At 42.3% G+C, this 20,020-nt stretch overlaps 1 protein-coding gene across 8 annotated transcripts in view; it reads left to right on the forward strand.

Moving 5' to 3' along the window:
* LOC140205846 (BTB/POZ domain-containing protein 19-like) overlaps nucleotides 1-20,020 on the forward strand; it is a 190,241-nt gene that overhangs the window by 9,165 nt on the left and 161,056 nt on the right. For all 8 annotated transcript variants that reach the window (XM_072273624.1, XM_072273627.1, XM_072273626.1 and 5 more), the window contains exon 2: nucleotides 13,740-13,965. In XM_072273624.1, coding sequence (XP_072129725.1) covers nucleotides 13,740-13,965 — 226 coding nt within the window. The remainder of the gene's footprint in view (nucleotides 1-13,739; nucleotides 13,966-20,020) is intronic.

A 20,020-nucleotide genomic window follows, 5' to 3' on the forward strand; every position in this document is an offset into this window, starting at 1 on the left:
ACAGAAATGCTTTTAAAAAAGTGGGGTTGTGTCCAAGGGTTCAATGTCCAAGGGTTTAATGGCAGAGGGGGAGAAGCTGTTCCTGAATCGCTGAGTGTGAGCCTTCAGGCTTCGGTCTCTCCTACCTGATGGTAACAGTGAGAAAAGGGCATTTTCTGGGTGCTGGAGGTCCTTCATAAAGGACGCTGCCTTTCTGAGACACTGCCCCCTGAAGATGTCTTGGGTACTTTGTAGGCTAGTACCCAAGATGGAGCTGACTAGATTTACAACCCTCTGCAGCTTATTTCGGTCCTGTGTAGTAGCCCCTCCGTACCAGACAGTGATGCAGCCTGTCAGAAAGCTCTCCACGGTACAACTATAGAAGTTTTTGAGTGCATTTGTTGACATACCAAATCTCTTCAAACTCCCAATAAAGGAGAGCTGCTGTCTTGCCTTCTTTATAACTGCATTGGGACCTCAGAGATCTTGACACCCAGGGACTTCAAGCTGCTCACTCTCGCCACTTCTGATCCCTCTATGAGGATTAGTATGTGTTCCTTTGTCTTACCCTTCCTGAAGGCCACAATCAGCTCTTTTGTCTTACTGACATTGAGTGCCAGTTTGTTACTGTGGCACCACTCCACCATTTGGCATATCTCACACCTGTACACTCTCTCTTTACCACCTGATATTCTACCAACAATGGTTGTATCATCAGCAAATTTATAGATGGTATTTGAGCTATGCTTAACCACACAGGCATGGGTGTATAGAGAGTAGAGCAGTGGGCTAAGCACACACCCCTGAGGTGCACCAGTGTTGATTGTCAGCAAGGAGGAGATGTTATCACCAATCTGCACAGATTGTGGTCTTCCGGTTAGGAAGTTGAGGATCCAATTGCAGAGGGAGGTACAGAGGCCCTGGTTCTACAACTTCTCAATCAGGATTGTGGGAATGATGGTATTAAATGCTGATGGTGTTATATCCTCCAAGAACTCCAGTAAGTTTGTCAAACATGACCTGCCATTGTTGAATCTATGCTGCGTCTGCCTGATGGATCCATTTCTTTCCAGATGCCTGGCTATTTCTTCTTTAGTGATAGTTTCAAGCATTTTCCCAACTACAGATGTTAAACTAACTGGCCTGTAGTTACCTGTCTTTTGCCTACATCCGTTTTTGAACAGTGGCGTGATATTTGCCATCTTCCAGTCTGCTGAGACCTGCCCAGGGTCCAGAGAATTTTGGTAAAATATCGCCAAGGCTTCAACTATAACTTCTGCCATTTCTTTGAGTACGCTGGGATGCATTCCATCAAGGACCAAGGGGCTTATCTATCTTCAGGCCCACAAATTTGGTTAGCACAATCTATTGTGTCATCTCTAAGAGAGCGGTGTTCACTCAGTACAACATTGAAATGTCAGCCTCAGATATTATGAACATACTTCTCTATATAATGATTAGGAATGTATATTTTTAACATTACAAAAAATTCTAGAGGAAGTTCAATTTGAAGATTGGAGCAAAACAAATTTCTGCCCCAACAATTCATTCATTCTAATACTTTCTACCAAAATATAGTTGTCAAGTAACTGATAGATGATAATGCCATATTGAATGATAAATGATGGCATAAATCCATTCGAGGATTTTCAAGAGATTAACGGGATTATCTCGAGATAAAACATTGTGGATATTATAATACAGGAGAGTAGCAAGTTATACATTTACAAAATAAGTCATGAGAAAAAGAACTGTTGTAAGAATCTTAATAGTGATAATGAAAAATATCATATATCTTTCTATGCCAGTGTTTCTTCTTTCTCTGAGATCTTACCTCTCCCCATACCTGTAGTGATTGAAAGAATGTTTGCAGAGGCCCACCCACGGAAGAATTTGCATTTACAAAGCAACTTCTGAGATCATAGAACTGTACTACCAGTGCAATACTTTTGCAGTAATATAATGGAAAAATTTCCTTATAATGGCTGCTGTCTGCCCACTGTGAGTCTGACAAATGCACGTAGTGGAGATTGACAATTCACATTGAGAAGTACAAACTCTACCTAGTCATCCCGCTGCTATGTATTGTAAAATATAATGCAGCTTCATAGGTCTAGCAGTTTTATTTCTAAGCTTTCCTGTTTAAACATAATAATTGACTCATCTGGTTAGAAAGGAGAAATTTACAGAAAAATAATATGCTGCTCTTTCCTGGCTCATTATTTCTTTTAATGTGTTACATTCTAAAAATAGTTCACAAGTAAATGGCATAGGAACATTTGGCAAGCATTAAGCAAGATGTGAAATTAGATTTCTGTGGGGAACATCTGTGAAATAGTTTCCAGTCAAAAACTATTTTATGTTCTGTCCATGAACTATCTTCTTAAAAAGAAAATGGATTAGTGTCTGGTTATTATTGTTATGCTGAAGGATGGCGAGAGAGGAGAGAGAAAGAAAGATGATCAGATACTTTGAATGTGTTGACCATAATCTGGGCAATCTGGTATAGCCATCTGTGCAATGCATCAAGTAAGGGCTGAATAGTGTAGATTATAATGACACCCTTGAGTTTCTAGTTGATTGCCTGTAGTGTTTGAGGGAATTTTCTTTGATAACCTGTGATTATTATCTGACGACATTAACTTGAATAAATAGTTGTGTGCCTTTCACAGTAGAAACAGTGTATATTTGTCAGATGGAAACTATCTGGATAAAATGCTCTCAATTGGGAATTATTTTCTGATGCTTGCATTTCCTGAATGTCTACTGCTTATTGTTTCTCAATACGGTTCCAGTTATGTGGCCAATCGTTTAATGCAATGTGGTCAACGACAGCAACTGGTATTTATATCACACTCTTGCAGGAAATTCTGGGCATCCCTTACAGGAAGGAGGAAAGTAATCCGATAGACCAGGGGAAATCTGAGAGGAATGGCATGGCTAGGGTGGAGGCTGATGATAAAGAGAGTTTGTAAATTAACGAAAGAAGCAAGTTAGTTGGAATGTGTGGGTTATTTGAAAAATAGAACCGTGACAGTGGTGTGAGTAGATGTTTTTAAGTCAACATCATCAAAAATGATACAGTATTCTACTTGTTCTCACACTCCACATCTCAGCTTACACTATAGCATGTTTCCCTGCCATAAACAAATTGACCTTGCAACACTTATACTCTTCATTACTAACTGTAAGACAGCTGATATGTTGCCGGGAAGCATATTTGGCAGACCCAGACATCTTTTTTGGTATGAATTTAATATTAGTGACCTTTCAACCTAAGCTAAAGTCACAATTAAAAGTTCTGTGGCAGTGCAGATAGTTTGATTGGATACGATTCCACATCTTCAACTGTATGTGTGTTCATCATACAATGCTGTATCAAATAAATGACAGAATCATACTTTGATTTATTTGGTACAGCAGTAAATACTTAATTTTTGCTGGATAGGTTCCAGAAGCAGCAATGAATCTTGAAAACTGTGAATATCATTTATTCCTCACTGACTCTGGGGGATTACTTTGTAGGTGGGGTTTGCAGAGCCCACTGAGATTTAAGTTTGCTGAGAGTATTGCCCTGAATCCCCTAAAAGTGATTGGTGGTACGTATAATGAATCTGATATCTGATTTGGGTGCAGCTCAAGACACCAACCCTGGGCTGTTGCTGGCTTATTTTATTCTTATTACTAGAAGCAGAATACTTTGGAGGGTTTGTACCTTTTGTTACCTCATTGAAAAATTGCACTCTTCTAAAACTTAAAGGGGGTGATTTGGCAGATCAATGCGTGGCGGAGAAGTTGATGCATGGGGCAGGGCTTCAGGTTCTTGGATCATTGGGATCTCTTCTGGGGGAGGTATGACCTGTTCAAAAGTGACAGGTGGCTCCTGAACCTGAGGGGAACCAATATTCTCACGGGCAGGTTTGTTAGAGCTGTTGGGGAGGGCGGGGTTTAAACTAATTTGGCGGGCATGGGTGGGAACCGGAGTGAAGGGACTCAGGATAGGATGGATGGTAAAAAAGCAAAGATAGCGTGCAGTCAGACTGTCAGGAAGGGCAGGCAGATGATAGGACAAAATTGCAGCCAGCAGGGTGAGTATCAGTGCATTAGCAGTGCAGAATCAAAAAGGGTAGCAAGTACAATACTCAAGGAGTTATATCTCAATGCACGAAGTATAAGAAATAAGGTGGATGATCTTGTTGCACTATTACAGATTGTCAGGTTTGATGTCGTGGCCATCACTTAATCATGGCTGAAGTGAATCGTTGGGAGCTGAATGTCCAACGTTACACATTGTTTCGAAAGAATAGGAAGGTAGGCAGAGGGGGTGGCGTGGAACTGCTGGTAAAGAATGGCATCAAATCAGTAGAAAGATGTGACATAGGATGGGAAGATGTTGAATCCTTGAGGGTTGCGTTAAGAAACTGCAAAGGTAAAAGGAACCTGATGGCAGTTGTATACAGGACTCCCAACAGTAGCTGGGATGTGGACCACAGATTACAACGGGAAAAAGAAAAGGCATGTCAAAAGGGCAATGTTATGATAGTTGTGGGAGATTTCAACATGCACGTTAATTGGGAAAATCAGGTTGGTAATAGATCTCGAGAGAGCGAGTTTGTTGAATGCTTACAAGAAGGCTTTTTAGAGCAGTTTGTCATTGAGCCTACTAGGAATCATCTTTACTGGATTGGGTGTTAACTAAGAGCTGGAGGTGATTAGGGAGCTTAAGGTAAAAGAACACTGAGGAGACAGTGATCACAATATGATTGAGATCAACTTGAAAATTGATAGGGAGAGAGTAAAGTCTGATGTAGCAATATTTTAGTGGAGTAAAGGAAATTACAGTGGTAGGAGAGAGGAGCTGGCCAAAGTAAACTGGAAGGAAGTGCTGGCAGGAATGACAGCAGAGCAGCAATGGCGTCAGTTTCTGGGAAAAATGAGGAAGGTGCAGGATAGATGTATTCCAAAAACACAGAAATACTCAAATGGCAAAGTAGTACAACCGTGGCTGACAAGGGAAGTCAAAGCTAACGTAAAAGGAAAAGAGAGGGCATACAGCAAAGCAAAAATTAGTGGGAAAACAGAGGATTGGGAGCTTTTAAAAACCTATAGAAAGCAACTAAAAGAGTCATTAGGAGGGAAAAGATAAAATATGAAAACAAGCTAGCAAACAATATCAAAGTGTATAGTAAAAGTTTTTTCAAGTTGTAAAAAAATGAAAGAGAGCTGGAAGCGGATATAGGACTGCTGGAAAATGAGGCTGGAGAAATAATAATGGGGGACAAAGAGATGGCAGATGAACTAAATGAGTATTTTGCATCATTCTTCACTGTGGAAAACACTAGCAGTGTGCCAGATGTTGAAGGATGTGAGTGAAGAGAAGTGAGTGCAGTTACTATTACAAGAGAGAAGGTGCTCAAAGACATAAAGGTATGTAAGTCAGCCAGACCAGATGAACTGTATCCTAGGGTTCTGAAAAAGATAGCAGTTGAGATTGTGGAGACGTTAGTAATAATCTTTGAAAAATCATTGGACTCTGGCATGGTGTCACATGATGGGAAAATTGCAAATGACACTCCACTCTTTAAGAAAGGAGGAAGGCAGCAGAAAGGAAATTATAGACCAGGTAACCTGACCTCAGTGATTGGGAAGATGTTGGAGTCAATTGTTAAGGATGAGGTTATGGAGTTCTTGGTGACACAGGACAAGATAGGAGAAAGTCAGCATGGTTTCCTTGGGGAAAATCTTGCCTGACGAACCTGTTGGAATTCTTTGTGGAGATTACACGTAGGATAGATAAAGGGGATACAGTGGATATTGTATATTTGGACTCTTAGAAGGCCTTTGACAAGGTGCCTCACATGAGGCTGCTTACCAAGGTAGGAGTCCATGGTATTACAGGACAGTTGCTAGCATGATTAGAGCACTGGCTGATTGGTAGGAGACAGCAAGTGGGAATAAAAGGATGCTTTTCTGGTTGGCAGCCAGTGACTAGAGGTGTTCCGCAGGGTCAGTGTTGGGACTGCTTCTTTTTATACTGTATGTTAATGATTTAGATGGTGTAATAGATGACTTTGTTGCCAGTTTTGCAGATGATAGAAAGATTGTTGGAGGTGCAGGTAGTGTTGAGGAAACAGGTTGGCTTCAGAAGGACTTAGACAGGTTTGGAGAATGGGCAAGAGAGTGGCAAATGAAATACAATGTTGGAAAATGCACAGTCATGCACTTTGGTAGTAGAAATAAATGTGCAGGCTATTTCCTAAATGGGGAGAAAATCCAAAAATCTGTGATACAAAGGGACTTGGGAGTCCTTGTGCAGAACAACCTAAAGGGTAACCTGCACGTAGTGTCAGTGGTGAGGAAGGCAAATGGAATTTTAGCATTCATTTCAAGAGGTCTAGAATACAAGACCAGGGATGTTATTCTGAGGCTTCATAAGGCACTAGTGAGGCCTCACCTTGAGTATTGTGAACAGTTTTGGGCTCCTCATCTTAGAAGAAATGTGGTGGCATTGGAGAGGGTCCAGAGGAGGTTCACAAGGATGATTCCAGAACTGATAGGGTTCTCATATGAGGAACATTTGATGGCTCTGCATCTGTACTCACTGGAATTTCCAGGGATGAGGGGGGGATCTCATTGAAACCTTTCGAATGTTGGAAGGCCTAGACAGAATAGATGTGGAAAAGATGTTTCCCATGGTGGGAGGGTCTAGGACAAGAGGGTACAGCCTCAGGATAGAGGGGCACCTTTTCAGAACAGAGTTGTGGAAAAATTTCTTTAGCCAAAGGGTGATGAATTTGTGGAATTTGTTGCCACATGCAGCTGTGGAAGCCAGGTCGTTGGGTGTATTTAAGGTAGAGATTGATAGATTCTTGATTGGACATGACATCAAAGGTTATGGGGAGAAGGCCGGGAACTGGGGTTGAGGAGGAGAATAAAAAAGGATCAACCATGATTGAATGGCGGAGCAGACTATTAGGCCATATGTCCTAATTCTGCTATGGCTTATGGTCTTAAGGGATTGGCTAGAAGCTCGTATGTATTGTCTTAAACAATTTCCTCATTAGCAGAAGAACCAATACTTCAAAAGCCCCATTTAATTCTGTATCAGTGGTTTTGACAGTGAACTTCCTGAACTGCCAAATTTAATGGTTTTCTGTATGGTTGAAGGCAAAAAGCTGCAGATGTTAGAAATTTGAAAGAAAACTTAAAGATGCTGAAAATACTCAGCAGATCTGCTGGCATCCTTGGAGGGAGAAACAGAAATAGAATTTCAGGTCATTGACCTGAAATATTAACTCTTTTCTATTGAAGAGTTGACTCATCTTCAGCATTTTGATGAAAAATCAATGACCTGAAACCTTGAGCAACACACACAAAATGCTGGAGTAACTCAGCAGGTCAGGTAGAATCTATGGAAGGGAATAAATTGTCAATGTTTTGGGCTGAGACTTTTCATTAGGACTGGAAATGAAGGGGGGCAAGGTCAGAATTAGAAAATGGAGGGAGGGGAAGGAGTACAAGCTGGCATGTGATAGGTGAGACCAGGTGAGGGGGAAGGTGGGTGGGCAGGGTAAGGATGATGAGTAAGAAGGTGGGAGGTGATAGGTGGAAGAATTAATCTGCTGAACAAGAAGGAATCTAATAGGAAAAAACAGTGGACCATGGAAGAAAGAGGCGCACCAATGGGAAGACAAAGGCGGGGGAGGAGAAGAGAAGGGAACCAGAATGGGGAATGGAAAAAGCGTAACACACATAAGATGCTGGAGGAACTCAGCAGGCTAGACAGCACCTATAGAGAGGACAAATCAAAATGGAGGAGGAGCATTCAGGATGTCACTGAGCACCTTGTAGTCCTTAGCAAGCACATAGAAATCCAGTGGAAGGAGCTCATCTTTGTCATCTCTTCTGCTGACCTCTCTGTGACAGACTGGAAAGGAAGGGGAAAGAAGCCAGAGTCAGAAGATGGGGAAGGAGTACAAGCTGGAAGGTGAGTGATGGAGCCAGGTGAAGGGGAAGGTAGGTGGGTGGAGTAGGCAGGGGGAGGGGGTGATGCAATGAAAAGCTGGGAGGTGATAGGTGGGAAAGGAAAAGATTGAAGAAGATGGAATCTGATAGGAGAGGAGAATGGACCATGAAAGAAAGGGAAGAGGAAGGGGATGGGCGAGTGAGAAGAAGTGAAGGGGTGAGAGGCTGCCCAGAACGGGGAATGGAAAAAGAGAGAAGGGGAAGGGAAAGAAGTTACTAGCAGTTAAAGAAGTCAATGTTTATGTTATGCTATGTAGCCTGAACCGATAGCATAAACTCCTGTTATTCTCACCTGCCCATCCCCTCCTTCTTCCCTTGGTAGCCTCTAGGTCCTATACAGAATATGAGGTGTTTTCCTTCAATTGGAGTATGGCTTCATTGTGGTAATAGAGAAAGGCATGCCAACTTGTCAGAATAGAAAGTCAACTGAAATGGTGGCAACCAGGAGATCCTGTATTTTGTGGCAGGTGGAGCAAAGGTACTCAACAAAGTGGTCTCCCAATCTACGTTGGGTCTCACCGATATAAAAGAGGCTGCATTTGGAGCACCAGATACAATAGACTGACTTGCAGGTGAAGTGTCACATCAGGTGGAAGGACTATTTGGATCCTTGAATGGAAGTGATGGAGGAGATGTAGGGGAAGGTGCAATGTTTGTATCGCTTGCAGGGATAAATGTCAGATGGTAGATCACTGGGGAGGGGCGAGTGATAAAGGGGTTGCCTAGAGAGTAATTCCTGCAGAAAGGGGAGAGAAAGACGTGCGTAGTGATTCCATTGGAGATGGCAGAAATAACGGAGAATAATGTACTGGTACGGAGGTTTGTGGAATGGTTTGTAAGGATGAGCAGAACCCTACCCCTGTTATGACGGCAGAGGGCCTATTTTCTTTCCTGTCCCAATGAAGGATCTTGGCTCGAATCATCGACTGTTTATTCCTCTCCGTAGTTGCTGCCTCACCTATTGATTCCTAAGATGATTGGTTCAACCCTTTTGAGTTTGGAAAGAAGTCCTGATGCAGTGTTTTGACCCAAAATGTCTTCAATTCCTTTCCCCCTGAAGATGCTACTCAACCCACTCATTTCATCTAGAACAGGGGCTCCTGAACTGGGGTCCATGCACCCTATGATCAATGATAAGGGTCCATGGCATTAAAAAATGGTTTCGAACCATGCTGTAGAAGATCAATTAGTCGTTCCCGACTCCAGCATCTACAGGGTCTTGTGTCTCCTCATCCCTGGCAAATATATTTCAGCGTAGTTCAACCTTAGCATCTATCCGAGAATGTGGAAAATTGTTCAGTTCATCTTGTTCATAAAAAGCAGAACAAAGCCAGTACATCTAATTAACACCCAATCAGTTGACTTTTATCCATCTGTAAGTGGAAGTTGTTATCATTGGTACAATCAAGTAGTAGTTTCTCTTCAATAACCTACACTTTGACTTTTGGTAGGACCACTCATGTTGGACAGCCTTACAGTGTGGGTCCAAACATAAACCAAAGAGCTGAATTCCAGAGAAGCTGTGAGATTGATGCCATTTGACATCAAGGCAGTATTGGACAGAGTAAGATATCAAGGAGCCCTTGGAACTTGAAAAACATAATTGAAAAACACATGAATTGTTGGAGTCATATCTTGCACAAAGGAAGATGACTCCAACAATTGGAAATTATCAGAACCTCGGGACAAAACTAATAGTTTCTCAGGGAAATGTCTTCAGTTGTTAACATCAATGATTTTCCTTCTATCATGTCACAAGTGACTTTGCTTGCTGATTTAATTCCAATTTCAACTTCCCAGGAAATCGATTGGATTAAAGCTGCATGCAGCAAAACCTAACTAACATTTAGATATGGCTGATAGACATCAAGTCCTAGTGATGCTTTCAAAGTGCCTGGCACTGACTGTCTCTAGTAAGTGAGAGTGTAGACCTTTACTCCTTAAACTAATGGCATGATCATCAGTGAGCTTCCTATCATCAGTATTGGGGAGGACACCATCGTTCAGAAAGACCACTGGATTAGTCACATAAATAGTCAGATTTAAAGGTAAGCCAGAGGTATCTTGCGGCAAATAACTCACTTCATGATACCCTAAGGCCTTTTAAGTTTGCTGGAATAGTCGTCAGCTGCCGAAATGAGTACAGCAGCAACAACATTTAAGAAGCTCAACATGAAGATGCTTGATTAGTAGCCCATCCAGCACTATCATCCAGTAATACTAGCATGCCAGTAAACCTCCCAGAGACACAATGTACCATCGAAATGATCAATAACATGCCGTGCAGGTACCCTTCCACAATTACACTGTACCGAGTTGGAAATGTCATGCCATTCTTTCATTGCCACCCAGTCTAAATCCCCATCCACAGCATTTTGGATGTACAAAGAGTGACAAGAACATGAACAGATCAAGAACATGGCTCAGTGTCATCAGGGATGAGTAACAAATGCCATTGACACCCAGATCACAAAACAAGAATAAAAAACAAGCTGTGGGCTTCACCAATTACCGTTTCAGGCAGATAAACATCCCAAGGCATCTTGCAGCAAATGACATTGATTAGGGAAAAAAGGTGACATGAGAAGAGGTACCAATAGCTGGTGAAGAGATACGGTGAAAATTATTAATTTTTTTTTGCTATTTGCAACAATGTTACCAAAGGTGATTTTTCTCCCTTCTCCTTCCCCCGCGTTTAACCTCCATTCCTGGGACTTCCTGCCAATCTACTGTGCTGTGGGATGTGTGGAAGATTTGTTGGGCACATTGTGAAATGTCACATTTGAACATTGAGTTTAGGAAATGCATGGGATTAGCTGGCTAAGGAGTGAGGACATCTGCTCCACTGCTTGATTTTGTTTTTGCCTCTTTAAAGCCAACCAGCAACTCGAATGATGGCAAGATTTAATATTGAAATCATTATCTTCAGTTTAAAGAAATCCACTCCTGATGTTTATTTAAAAATCCCTGCTGTTGGTGCTTGCAAATATACTTTGCATGTGGTTGGTATTGGGCTTGGTTGTAATTCTTCCCACACTCTGTCTGTGGGAGGACTCAAGTATGAAGAATGAATTTCTTAATAACATACGTTAAGTAATGGTTGCAGAACTAACACCTAATGGGGTGGGAATAGGGTAAAGTGTTCCCATAAAGTGATTGTTTTTCTCACTTACAACACGCTGGAGGAACTCAGCAGGTCGGGCAGCATCCGTGGAAACGATGAGTCGACGTTTCGGGCCGGAACCCTTCGTCAGGACTGTAGAGGGAAGGGGCAGAGGCCCTATAAAGAAGGTGGGGGGAGAGTGGGAAGGAAAAGGCTGGTAGGTTCCAGGTGAAAAACCAGTAAGAGGAAAGATAAAAGGGTGGGGGAGGGGAGGCAGGGAGGTGATAGGCAGGAAAGGTGAAGAAAGAATAGGGGAAAACACAATGGGTCGTAGAAGGAGGCGGAACCATGAGGGAAGTGATAGGCAGCTGGGGGAGGGGGCAGAGTGAAATAGGGATGGGGAAGGGAGGGGGAGGGAATTACTGGAAGTTGGAGAATTCTATGTTCATACCAAGCGGCTGGAAACTACCTAGACGGTATATGAGGTGTTGCTCCTCCAACCTGAGTTTAGCCTCATCATGGCAGTAGAGGAGGCCATGTATGGACATATCTGACTGGGAGTGGGAAGCTATATCTGAGTTGAAGTGGGTGGCTACTGGGAGATCCTGTCTGTTTTGGAGGTGCTCGATGAAGCGGTCCCCCAATCTGCGTCGGGTTTCACCGATGTAGAGGAGGCCGCACCGGGAGCACCGGATGCAATAGATGACCCCAACAGACTCACGTGAAGTGTTTTTCTCCTTGTTACACGTAAAAAAATTACAAGCCTTTTATTGTTATTCTTTGCGAAGGTTCTCTAATAAACATAGCATTCATAAATTATAGTCAGAAAGACATGGTATATCCAGTTGACCACCTGAAATAATGGTGTTCCCTGGGGATTGGTATTGGGTCTCCTACTCTTTACATTATATGATAATGATAATTTTGGATGAGTTTGTGGATGGTGAAAGGGAAGGCAGTGATGAGGAAGCAAAGATTCTGCAGAAGGAGTTGGACAGTTGGGAGAATGGGCAAAGAGGTGGTGGATGGAAGCCAGCATAAGGAAGTTGCATGGTCATGCAGTTTGGTAGAGGGTAAAAAGATGTGGACTATTTTCTAAATGGCAGCGAATTCAGAAACTGGAGGTGCAAAGGGACTTGGGAAACCTAGTGCAATATTTTACTTAGGTTAACTTGTAGGTTAACTTGCAGATAGAGTTGGTAGTAAGGAAGATAATGCAAAGTTGGCTTTCATTTTAAGAGGACTAGAATATTCCATATTCTCTGTGTATATAAACCAAGGATGTAATGCAGACACTTTATGAGGTGTTGGTCAGACCACATTTGGCGTATTGTGAGCATTTTTGGGCCCCATATCCGAAGAAGGAGGTACTGGTATTTGAGAAAGTCCAGAGGAGAGACAAGGGAGTTAATGTGGAGGAATGTTTGATGGCTCTGGACCTGTACTCAGTAGAGTTTAGAAGGATGAGATGGATGGGGATCTTTTGAAACAGACACTGTTGAAAAGCCTGGATAGAGTGGATAGGGAGAAGATATTTTCAGTAGTGAGAGAGCATAGGATCAGAGAGCACAGCCTCAGAATAAAAGGATTTTTTTTTAGAACAGAGATGAGGAGGAATTTTCTTTAGCCAGAGGGTGGTGAAGCACAAATACAGGTTGCTGTTGTTTTGGAATTCATTGTCACAAACGGCTGTGGATGGCAAGTCATGGCAGATAGGTAAACAGGAGATTGATAGGCTTTTGATCGGTAATGGTGTCATAGATTATGTGGAGAAGGCGGGAAGATAGGGTTGAGAGGGGGAAAAATATCAGCCACGATCAAATGGCAGAGTAGACTTGTTGGGCCGAATGGCCTAATTCTGCTCTTATGTCTTATGGTCTTTTGTCAGAAAAATGCACAGTAATCTATGTGATACTGACACATCTAGAGTGACAATTATATCATTGTGGCATTTTTGGGAACTTGTAATTAATTTGAAGAATTTATTCTCTTGTCCCGTTACCCTTGAGGTACCTGCACCCTAGCAGTTCCACTTTCCAGGATTTAATTGCAGCACCATTAGGATCCAGACTTTCTGCTGCCATGGCATGGGCTCTGGAATTCTCTCTCTAACCTTCTCCATTTTATTTTCTTCTTTCAAGACATTCTTTAAACCTGCCTCCTTCCTTTGGCCACTTGCTTGCTTGCTTACTTACTTGGGCCCTTATCTCCCATCGATAGGCCATCGATGACCTCCTGGCTTCTTCATCCTGAAAGGCCTAGTTAGAGTGGATGTGGAAAAGGTGTTATGGTTGATGGTATGGTTGGAGTTAATCAACTCTTCTGCAATTCATTGAATCAACTGTACAAGGGATTGGCCTATACAGCTTCACCAGAGCCCTGTGGCCTGGCCTTCCCCAGTTCCATCTCTCACAATGGGGACCTAGGGTTGGACTTTGAGAGGCTTCCTCTTGGTCAGCTGCCCCAATTTCTCATGTATGTTTTGCTATCAAATAGTGCTTCATAACACTCTGTTAAAAATGTTGGGTTGTTTTGCTATGTTGAAGAGGCTTTATAAATGCAGGTTGCTTTTCTTGTAATTACAAGTGCGTGTTGTGGCTAATTTGTGTTTTGCTTTCTGTTTTTAAACCAGTGATGTAAAGTTCATTGTTGGAAAAGAGAGGAAAGTGGTTTATGCTCATCGCTGCATCTTAGCGCACCGTTGTGAGGCATTTAGCACCATGTTCGCCCAGCAACCTCTGTCACGTGATGCGAAAGGAGCTGACATTCCATTTGTTGTTTCAGATGTGCAGCCAGATGTCTTCCTGGCTGTGATTGAGTTTCTCTACACAAACTCTGTGATGCTGAGCAGCAAAATGGTGAGTACTAATGTTCGGGGTTAATAGATCGATTTCAACTGGATTTCATAATGAAAAGTGAAGTAATATCATTAACTTGTTTTTGTTAAGTAGAGCCTGTATACTGTTGGTAACTGATGTAGCTCACTAACATGGAAATGCCAAGGTAGTTTGATAAGAAGGAGGCAGTTGGTGGGTGCAAAGGGATATTGGGGTTGGAGCAAGAGGAAAGGAAGAGCTTTGTAAGGAAATCCCTGTGTATTATTGCTGGATTTGGAGGAATGACCTTGCTACTGCCCTGGTAAATAGTGTCAAAATGCATTTTTGGGCTCTTTTTTATGTTTCTATTAAAAAGGGTTTGTGCTCAGATTAAATTATAGTCTCGTTTGTTTCATTTGGGGCCCTATGTTTACTGTTGAATTCAGATTTTCATTTACTAATGTTCAGTTTGGGTAGTAATTCTTCAGCTTCTGGGAAGGAACCAGAAAAGTACCCTTATGATGACTTTCATCATGACAGAAGAAAGAGAACCCTCATAGTTACCATTGTCAAATTTGCTTCCTTTCTTGAGATGGTCATGAATACCATAGGAGCAGAATTTGCCCATTTGGGCCATTGAGTCTGCCCTGCCATTTGATCATGGTTGATCCATTTCCTTCACAACCCCATTCTCCTACCTTCTCTCTGTACCCTATCACACCCTGCCTTATGATTGTGCTTCCACAGCTGGCTGTAGCAATAAACTTCACAGATTAGCCACCCTCTGACTAAAGAAATTCTTCCCCATCTCCACTCTAAATGGACGTCCCTCTGTTCTGAGGCTATGCCCTCTGGTCCTAAACTCCTCCACTATAGGAAACATCTTTTCCATATCCACTTGATCTAGGCCTTTCAGCATTTGATAGGTTTCAATGAGATCCCTCCTCATTCTTTTAAATTCTAGTGGATACAGCTAGATCCATCAAATGCTCATCATATGATAAGCCTTTCAGTCCCAGAATTTTGAAGAATAAGGGGTGACCAAATTGAAACATCAAATGGTGAAAGGCCTTGATAGAGTGGATGTAGTGAGAATGTTTCCTATGGTGGGAAAGTCTAGGTCCCAAGGACGTAGCCTCAGAATAAAGGGGTGTCCTTTTGGAATGGAGATGAGGAGGAATTTCTTTAGCCAGGAGTGGTGAATCTGTGGAATCTGTTGCTACCGGCAGCTGCGGAGGCCAAGTCTTTATGTATATTTAAGGCAGATGTTGATAGATTCTAAATTAGTTAAGGCATGAAAGGATACTGGGAGAAGACAGGAGATCGGGGCTGAGATGATATGGTAGAGCAGACTTGAAGGGCCAAATGTCCTAATTCTGCTCCTATGTCTTATGGTCTTATTATTTCTGTGAATCTCCTTTGAACCCTCTCCAATATCAGCACATCCCTTCCTAGGAAATCCCTGCCCAGAAGTACTCACGGTACTCCAAGTGAGGTCTCACCTATACCTTATAAAACCTCAGCATTGCGTCCTTGTTTTTATATTCTAGTCTTCTTGAAATGAATGCTAACATTGTATTTGCCTTCCCCACCCCCAACTCAGCCTGCAAGTTAACCCTGAGGGAATCCTGCACAAAGACTCCCAAGTCCCTTTGCACCTCTTGATTTTTGAATTTTCTCTACATTTGGAAAAAAACTCTATGCTTTTAAAAAAAATTCTTTCTACGAAAGTGCACGACCATACACTTCCCAACACTGTAATCTATCTGCCAAATTCTTACCCATTCTCCTAATACGTCTAGCCATTTTCCTAATCTGCAGCCTCCGTTTCCTCAACACTACCTGCCCTTCCACCTACGTATCTTCGTATCGTCCGCAAACTTTGCCACAAAGCCTTCAATTCTGTCATCTGAATCATTGACATACAAAGTAAAAAATGCAGTCCCAACACACATCTTTGTGGAACAACACTAGTTACTGCTGCTAATCAGAAAAAAGGCTCCTTTTATTCCCATACCTTGCCTTCTGTCAGTCAGCCAAAGCTTTATCCATGCCAGAATCTTTCCTGTACTAAATGGGCTCTTATCTTGCTAAGCAGCCTCATGTGCAGCATCTTGTCAAAAGCCTTCTGAAAATCCCAATACACAAGGTCCTCTGATTCTCCTTTGTCTATCCTGCTTGTTTTTTTTCTCAAAGAATTCCAACAAATTTGTCAGGCAAGATTTTCCCTTAATGAAACCATGCTGACTTTGGCCTAGTTTGCCCTGTGCCTCTGAGTACCCTGAAACCTCATTCTTAACAATCAATTCCAACATCTTCCCAACACAGAGATCAGGCTAATTGGCCTATAATTTCCTTTCTTCTGCTTCCCTTCCTTCTTGAAGAGTAAAATGACATTTACAATTTTCCAGTCCTCTGGAATCATGCCAAAATCCAGTGATTCTTGGAAGATCCTTAATGCCTTCAGAATCTCTTCAGCTATCTCTTTCAGAACCCCGGGGTGTAGTCCATCTGGTCCATGTGACTTATCTACCTTCAGACCTGTTAGCTTCCCAAGCACCTTTTCCTTAGTAATAGTAACTGTACTCATTTCTGCCCTCTGACACTCTTGAACTTCAGGCATACTGCTAGTGTCTTCCACAGTGAAGCCTGATGCAAAATACCTACTCAGTTTGTTCACCGTTACTTTGTCTCCCATTACGACCTCTCCAGCATCATTTTCCAGCGATCCAATATCTACTCTCACATCTTTTTTATTCTTCATAAATGTGAAAAAAACTTTTGCTATCCTCTTTGATATTGTTGGCTAGCTTATGTTCATATTTCATCTTTTTCCTCCTTATGACTTTTTTAGTTGCCTTCTGTTGGTTTTTCAATGCTTCCCAATCCTCTAACTTCCCACAACTTTTTGCTCCATTACATGTGCTGTCTTTGACTATTATGTTGTCTTGTCAGCCATGGCTGTGTTATCCTGCCTTTGCCTTTAGAGTACTACTACTTCTTTGGGATGTATCTATTCTGCACCTTCAGAATGGCTCCCAAAAACTCCCAGTTATTTTGCTGTCATTCCTGCGAGTATCCCTCTTCGAATCATCTTTGGCCAGCTCCTCTGTCATGCCATTATTTCCCTTTACTCCACTGTAGTACTGATACAACTGACTTTAGCTTCTTCCTCTCAAATTGCAGGGTGAAGTCTATTATATTATGATCACCATCTCCTAAGGGTTCCTTTACCTTTAACTCCCTAATCAAATCCTTTTCATTACACAGCACCCAATCCAGTATAGCCGATCCCCTCGTGGACTCAACCACAAACAGCTCTAAAAAAGCCATCTCATAGACATTCTCTCTCTTGGGATCTAAAATCAGCATCAACCTGATTTTCCCAAGCTACCTACATTTTGTAATCCCCTATGACTATCATAGTATTGCTCTATTGACATGCATTTTCTATCACCCATTGTAGCTTGTAGGTCACATCCTGGTTCAGAGGCCTGTATGTACAGTAACTCCCATCAGGGTCGTTTTACCTTGGCAGTTTCTTAACTCTACCCATAATGATTCTACATCTTCTGATACTATGTTACCCCTTTCAAAGGATTTGATTTCATTTTTTTACTAATAGGGACATGCATTCCCCTTTGCCTACCTGCCTATCCTTTCAATATAATGTATATTTTTGGATGCTAAGCTCCCAACTGTAATCTTCTATCTGCCATGACTGAGTAATGCCCACAACATCATATTACCAGTCTCAAACTGCACAACAAGATCATCTACTTTATTCTGTATCCGGCATGCATTCATAACACTTACAGTCCTGTGTTCATCATCCTTTTCGATTTTGTCACCTTGTTAAACTGCAATTAATCCCACTTACCGCAATTTTTCCCTGTCATCTGCCTGTCCGTCCTGACAGCCTCACTAACCACTGCCTCTGCTTGTACACCAACTGCCTCATTCTCAACTCTATCACTTAGTTTCCCACGCCCCTGCCAAATTAGTTTAAACCCTCTCCAACATTTCTAGCGAACCTACCTGCAAGGATAATGGTCCCCCTCGGGTTCATGTTTAACCTATTCCTTTTGTGCAGGTTATATGTTCCCCAGCAGAGATCCCAATGATCCAGAAATCTGAAGCCCTGTCCCTGCACCAGTTCCTTAGCCACACATTTATCTGCCAAATCATCCTATTCTTACCCTCACTGGTGCATGGCACAGGCAACAATCCAGAGATTACTACCCAGGAGGTCCTGTTTTTCAGCTTCCTATCTAGCTCCCAAAATTCTCTCTATCTTATCCCTTTTCCTACCTATGTTATTGGTGCCAATGTATACCAAGACTTCTGGCTGCTCACCCTCCATCTTTAGTATGGCGTGGACTCAGTCCGAGATGTCAACCGAGTGTTTCTGTTTCATCCACAGAATCTCGTGTCTACTCCTCTAACTATGGAATCCCCTATCTCTACTATGGTCCCTTCCTCCCCCTTCTGAGTCACAGTGCCAGAGACCCCATCTCAGCAGCCTCCTGCTGGTTGGTCACCAACCCTCTCCCAATGGTAAGCAAAGCGGTGTACCTATCACTGAGGGGAAAGGTGTGTCTGAGGTCCTGCTGCCCTCCTGCTTGCTGATAGAGGAGATGACATTGTGAAGTTGTGACTGAAATTTGTCTCTGCCAGGTTGCAGAACTGATTACTTTGAGATCTTGCTGGTTATAAATTGAGATGTAGCCTTCTTGACATATTATTGTTCAAGAGTGCTGGTAGCTTTTGACCAGATACTTGTGCTAGGGACAGAGCCATAATTGAAGAGCTATTCAAAATGCTTCTTCCAGCAGAAATAGACCTTGGAAAAGCTCTCCTCTTCTTGGCGAGGTGGTCTTTAGATGGTCTTAATCCTCCGGTTGCAATGGGGATTAGTGAGTTGATAGATCTCTCTGCCCAAATGTTCTTTACATTGTAGGTTTTCTCATGGAGCTTGGCTTTCAGCTAGTTCTTTTCCCTTGAGCTATTAACCAAGAACATTCTGTGTTTGACGTCACTTAGCTATTGGACCACCTGATCATTTTCATCATGACCTTCCTGCTATCTTCTGGTATAGAACTCATAATTATCTTTGAGTGTGTTGATCATGGTGGACATTAGGGCAGATAAATTTTATGGATATTTAGTTGTTCTGGTTGATTGGGATCATCATATTGTTTCCCACTTGCTGTTGCTTCGGACTCACATTGAGATAACAATGGATTAGGAACAGTCAGTTCAATTATCGTTGATATCTGCAATGTCATAGGTAATACAGACATTTCAAAGTCTCTCACTTGGATAATGGCATAGCCTAACAGTGCTGGAGCCTGGACTAGGCGATGAAGATATTGCCATGAGCCTTTGACAAGACAGTGTGTTAGTTAATTTGAAGGACTGTTCCCAAAGTTTAGTAGGAGCCCACCCATGTTAATTAATTTTGCCTGCTATTCACCACCCACCCGCCTGTCTTAAGTGCCTCAAAACGTTTTTCATTCTGTTTTCACCATAACCCTTCAGTTTTCCTCAAACAAATATGATAACAGAATAGAGCTAAAGTGGGGAAGCTTACAACTCCTCTTCCCCAGAACCAAGTCCTTGAGCTGTAGAATGTAGACAACGCTTGTCCATGTGCACATTTACAGCTGAGCTCCAGGTTATCTAATGAACCCGATGAGGCCTTGCATTAAATATCCTGATAAAAGAGGACCCCTCCCGATTTGCTTCCTAAATCTAAGAAAACATGGATCTTTTCCTATGACTAGATAGCCACCTCTCAAGGGAGGCAGGTATGGATAATGAGCATCGCCACTGCCTTTGCTGTACCAACAGGGATGTTACTGGAAGGAAAGTGCTTAAGAGCTAAAACCCAGCACCAAAATGCAGTATGTGGCTGAGTCATGGACTTTCTCAAGCTGGTATTTTAAAGCATGGAGGATGACCTACCTAAAATTTCACTGTAAGAAACATTCAGATCCAATGGTGGATGATGCAAATCAATGTCAATCCCCTTTGCCAGGCTAAAAAAACCTGCACTGAGGCCCTGCTTACACACGCAGCTCCAATGAGCAAGTCA

The sequence above is a fragment of the Mobula birostris genome, chromosome 12 (assembly GCF_030028105.1).
Source record: "Mobula birostris isolate sMobBir1 chromosome 12, sMobBir1.hap1, whole genome shotgun sequence".
In the NCBI taxonomy this organism is placed as follows: domain Eukaryota; kingdom Metazoa; phylum Chordata; class Chondrichthyes; order Myliobatiformes; family Myliobatidae; genus Mobula; species Mobula birostris.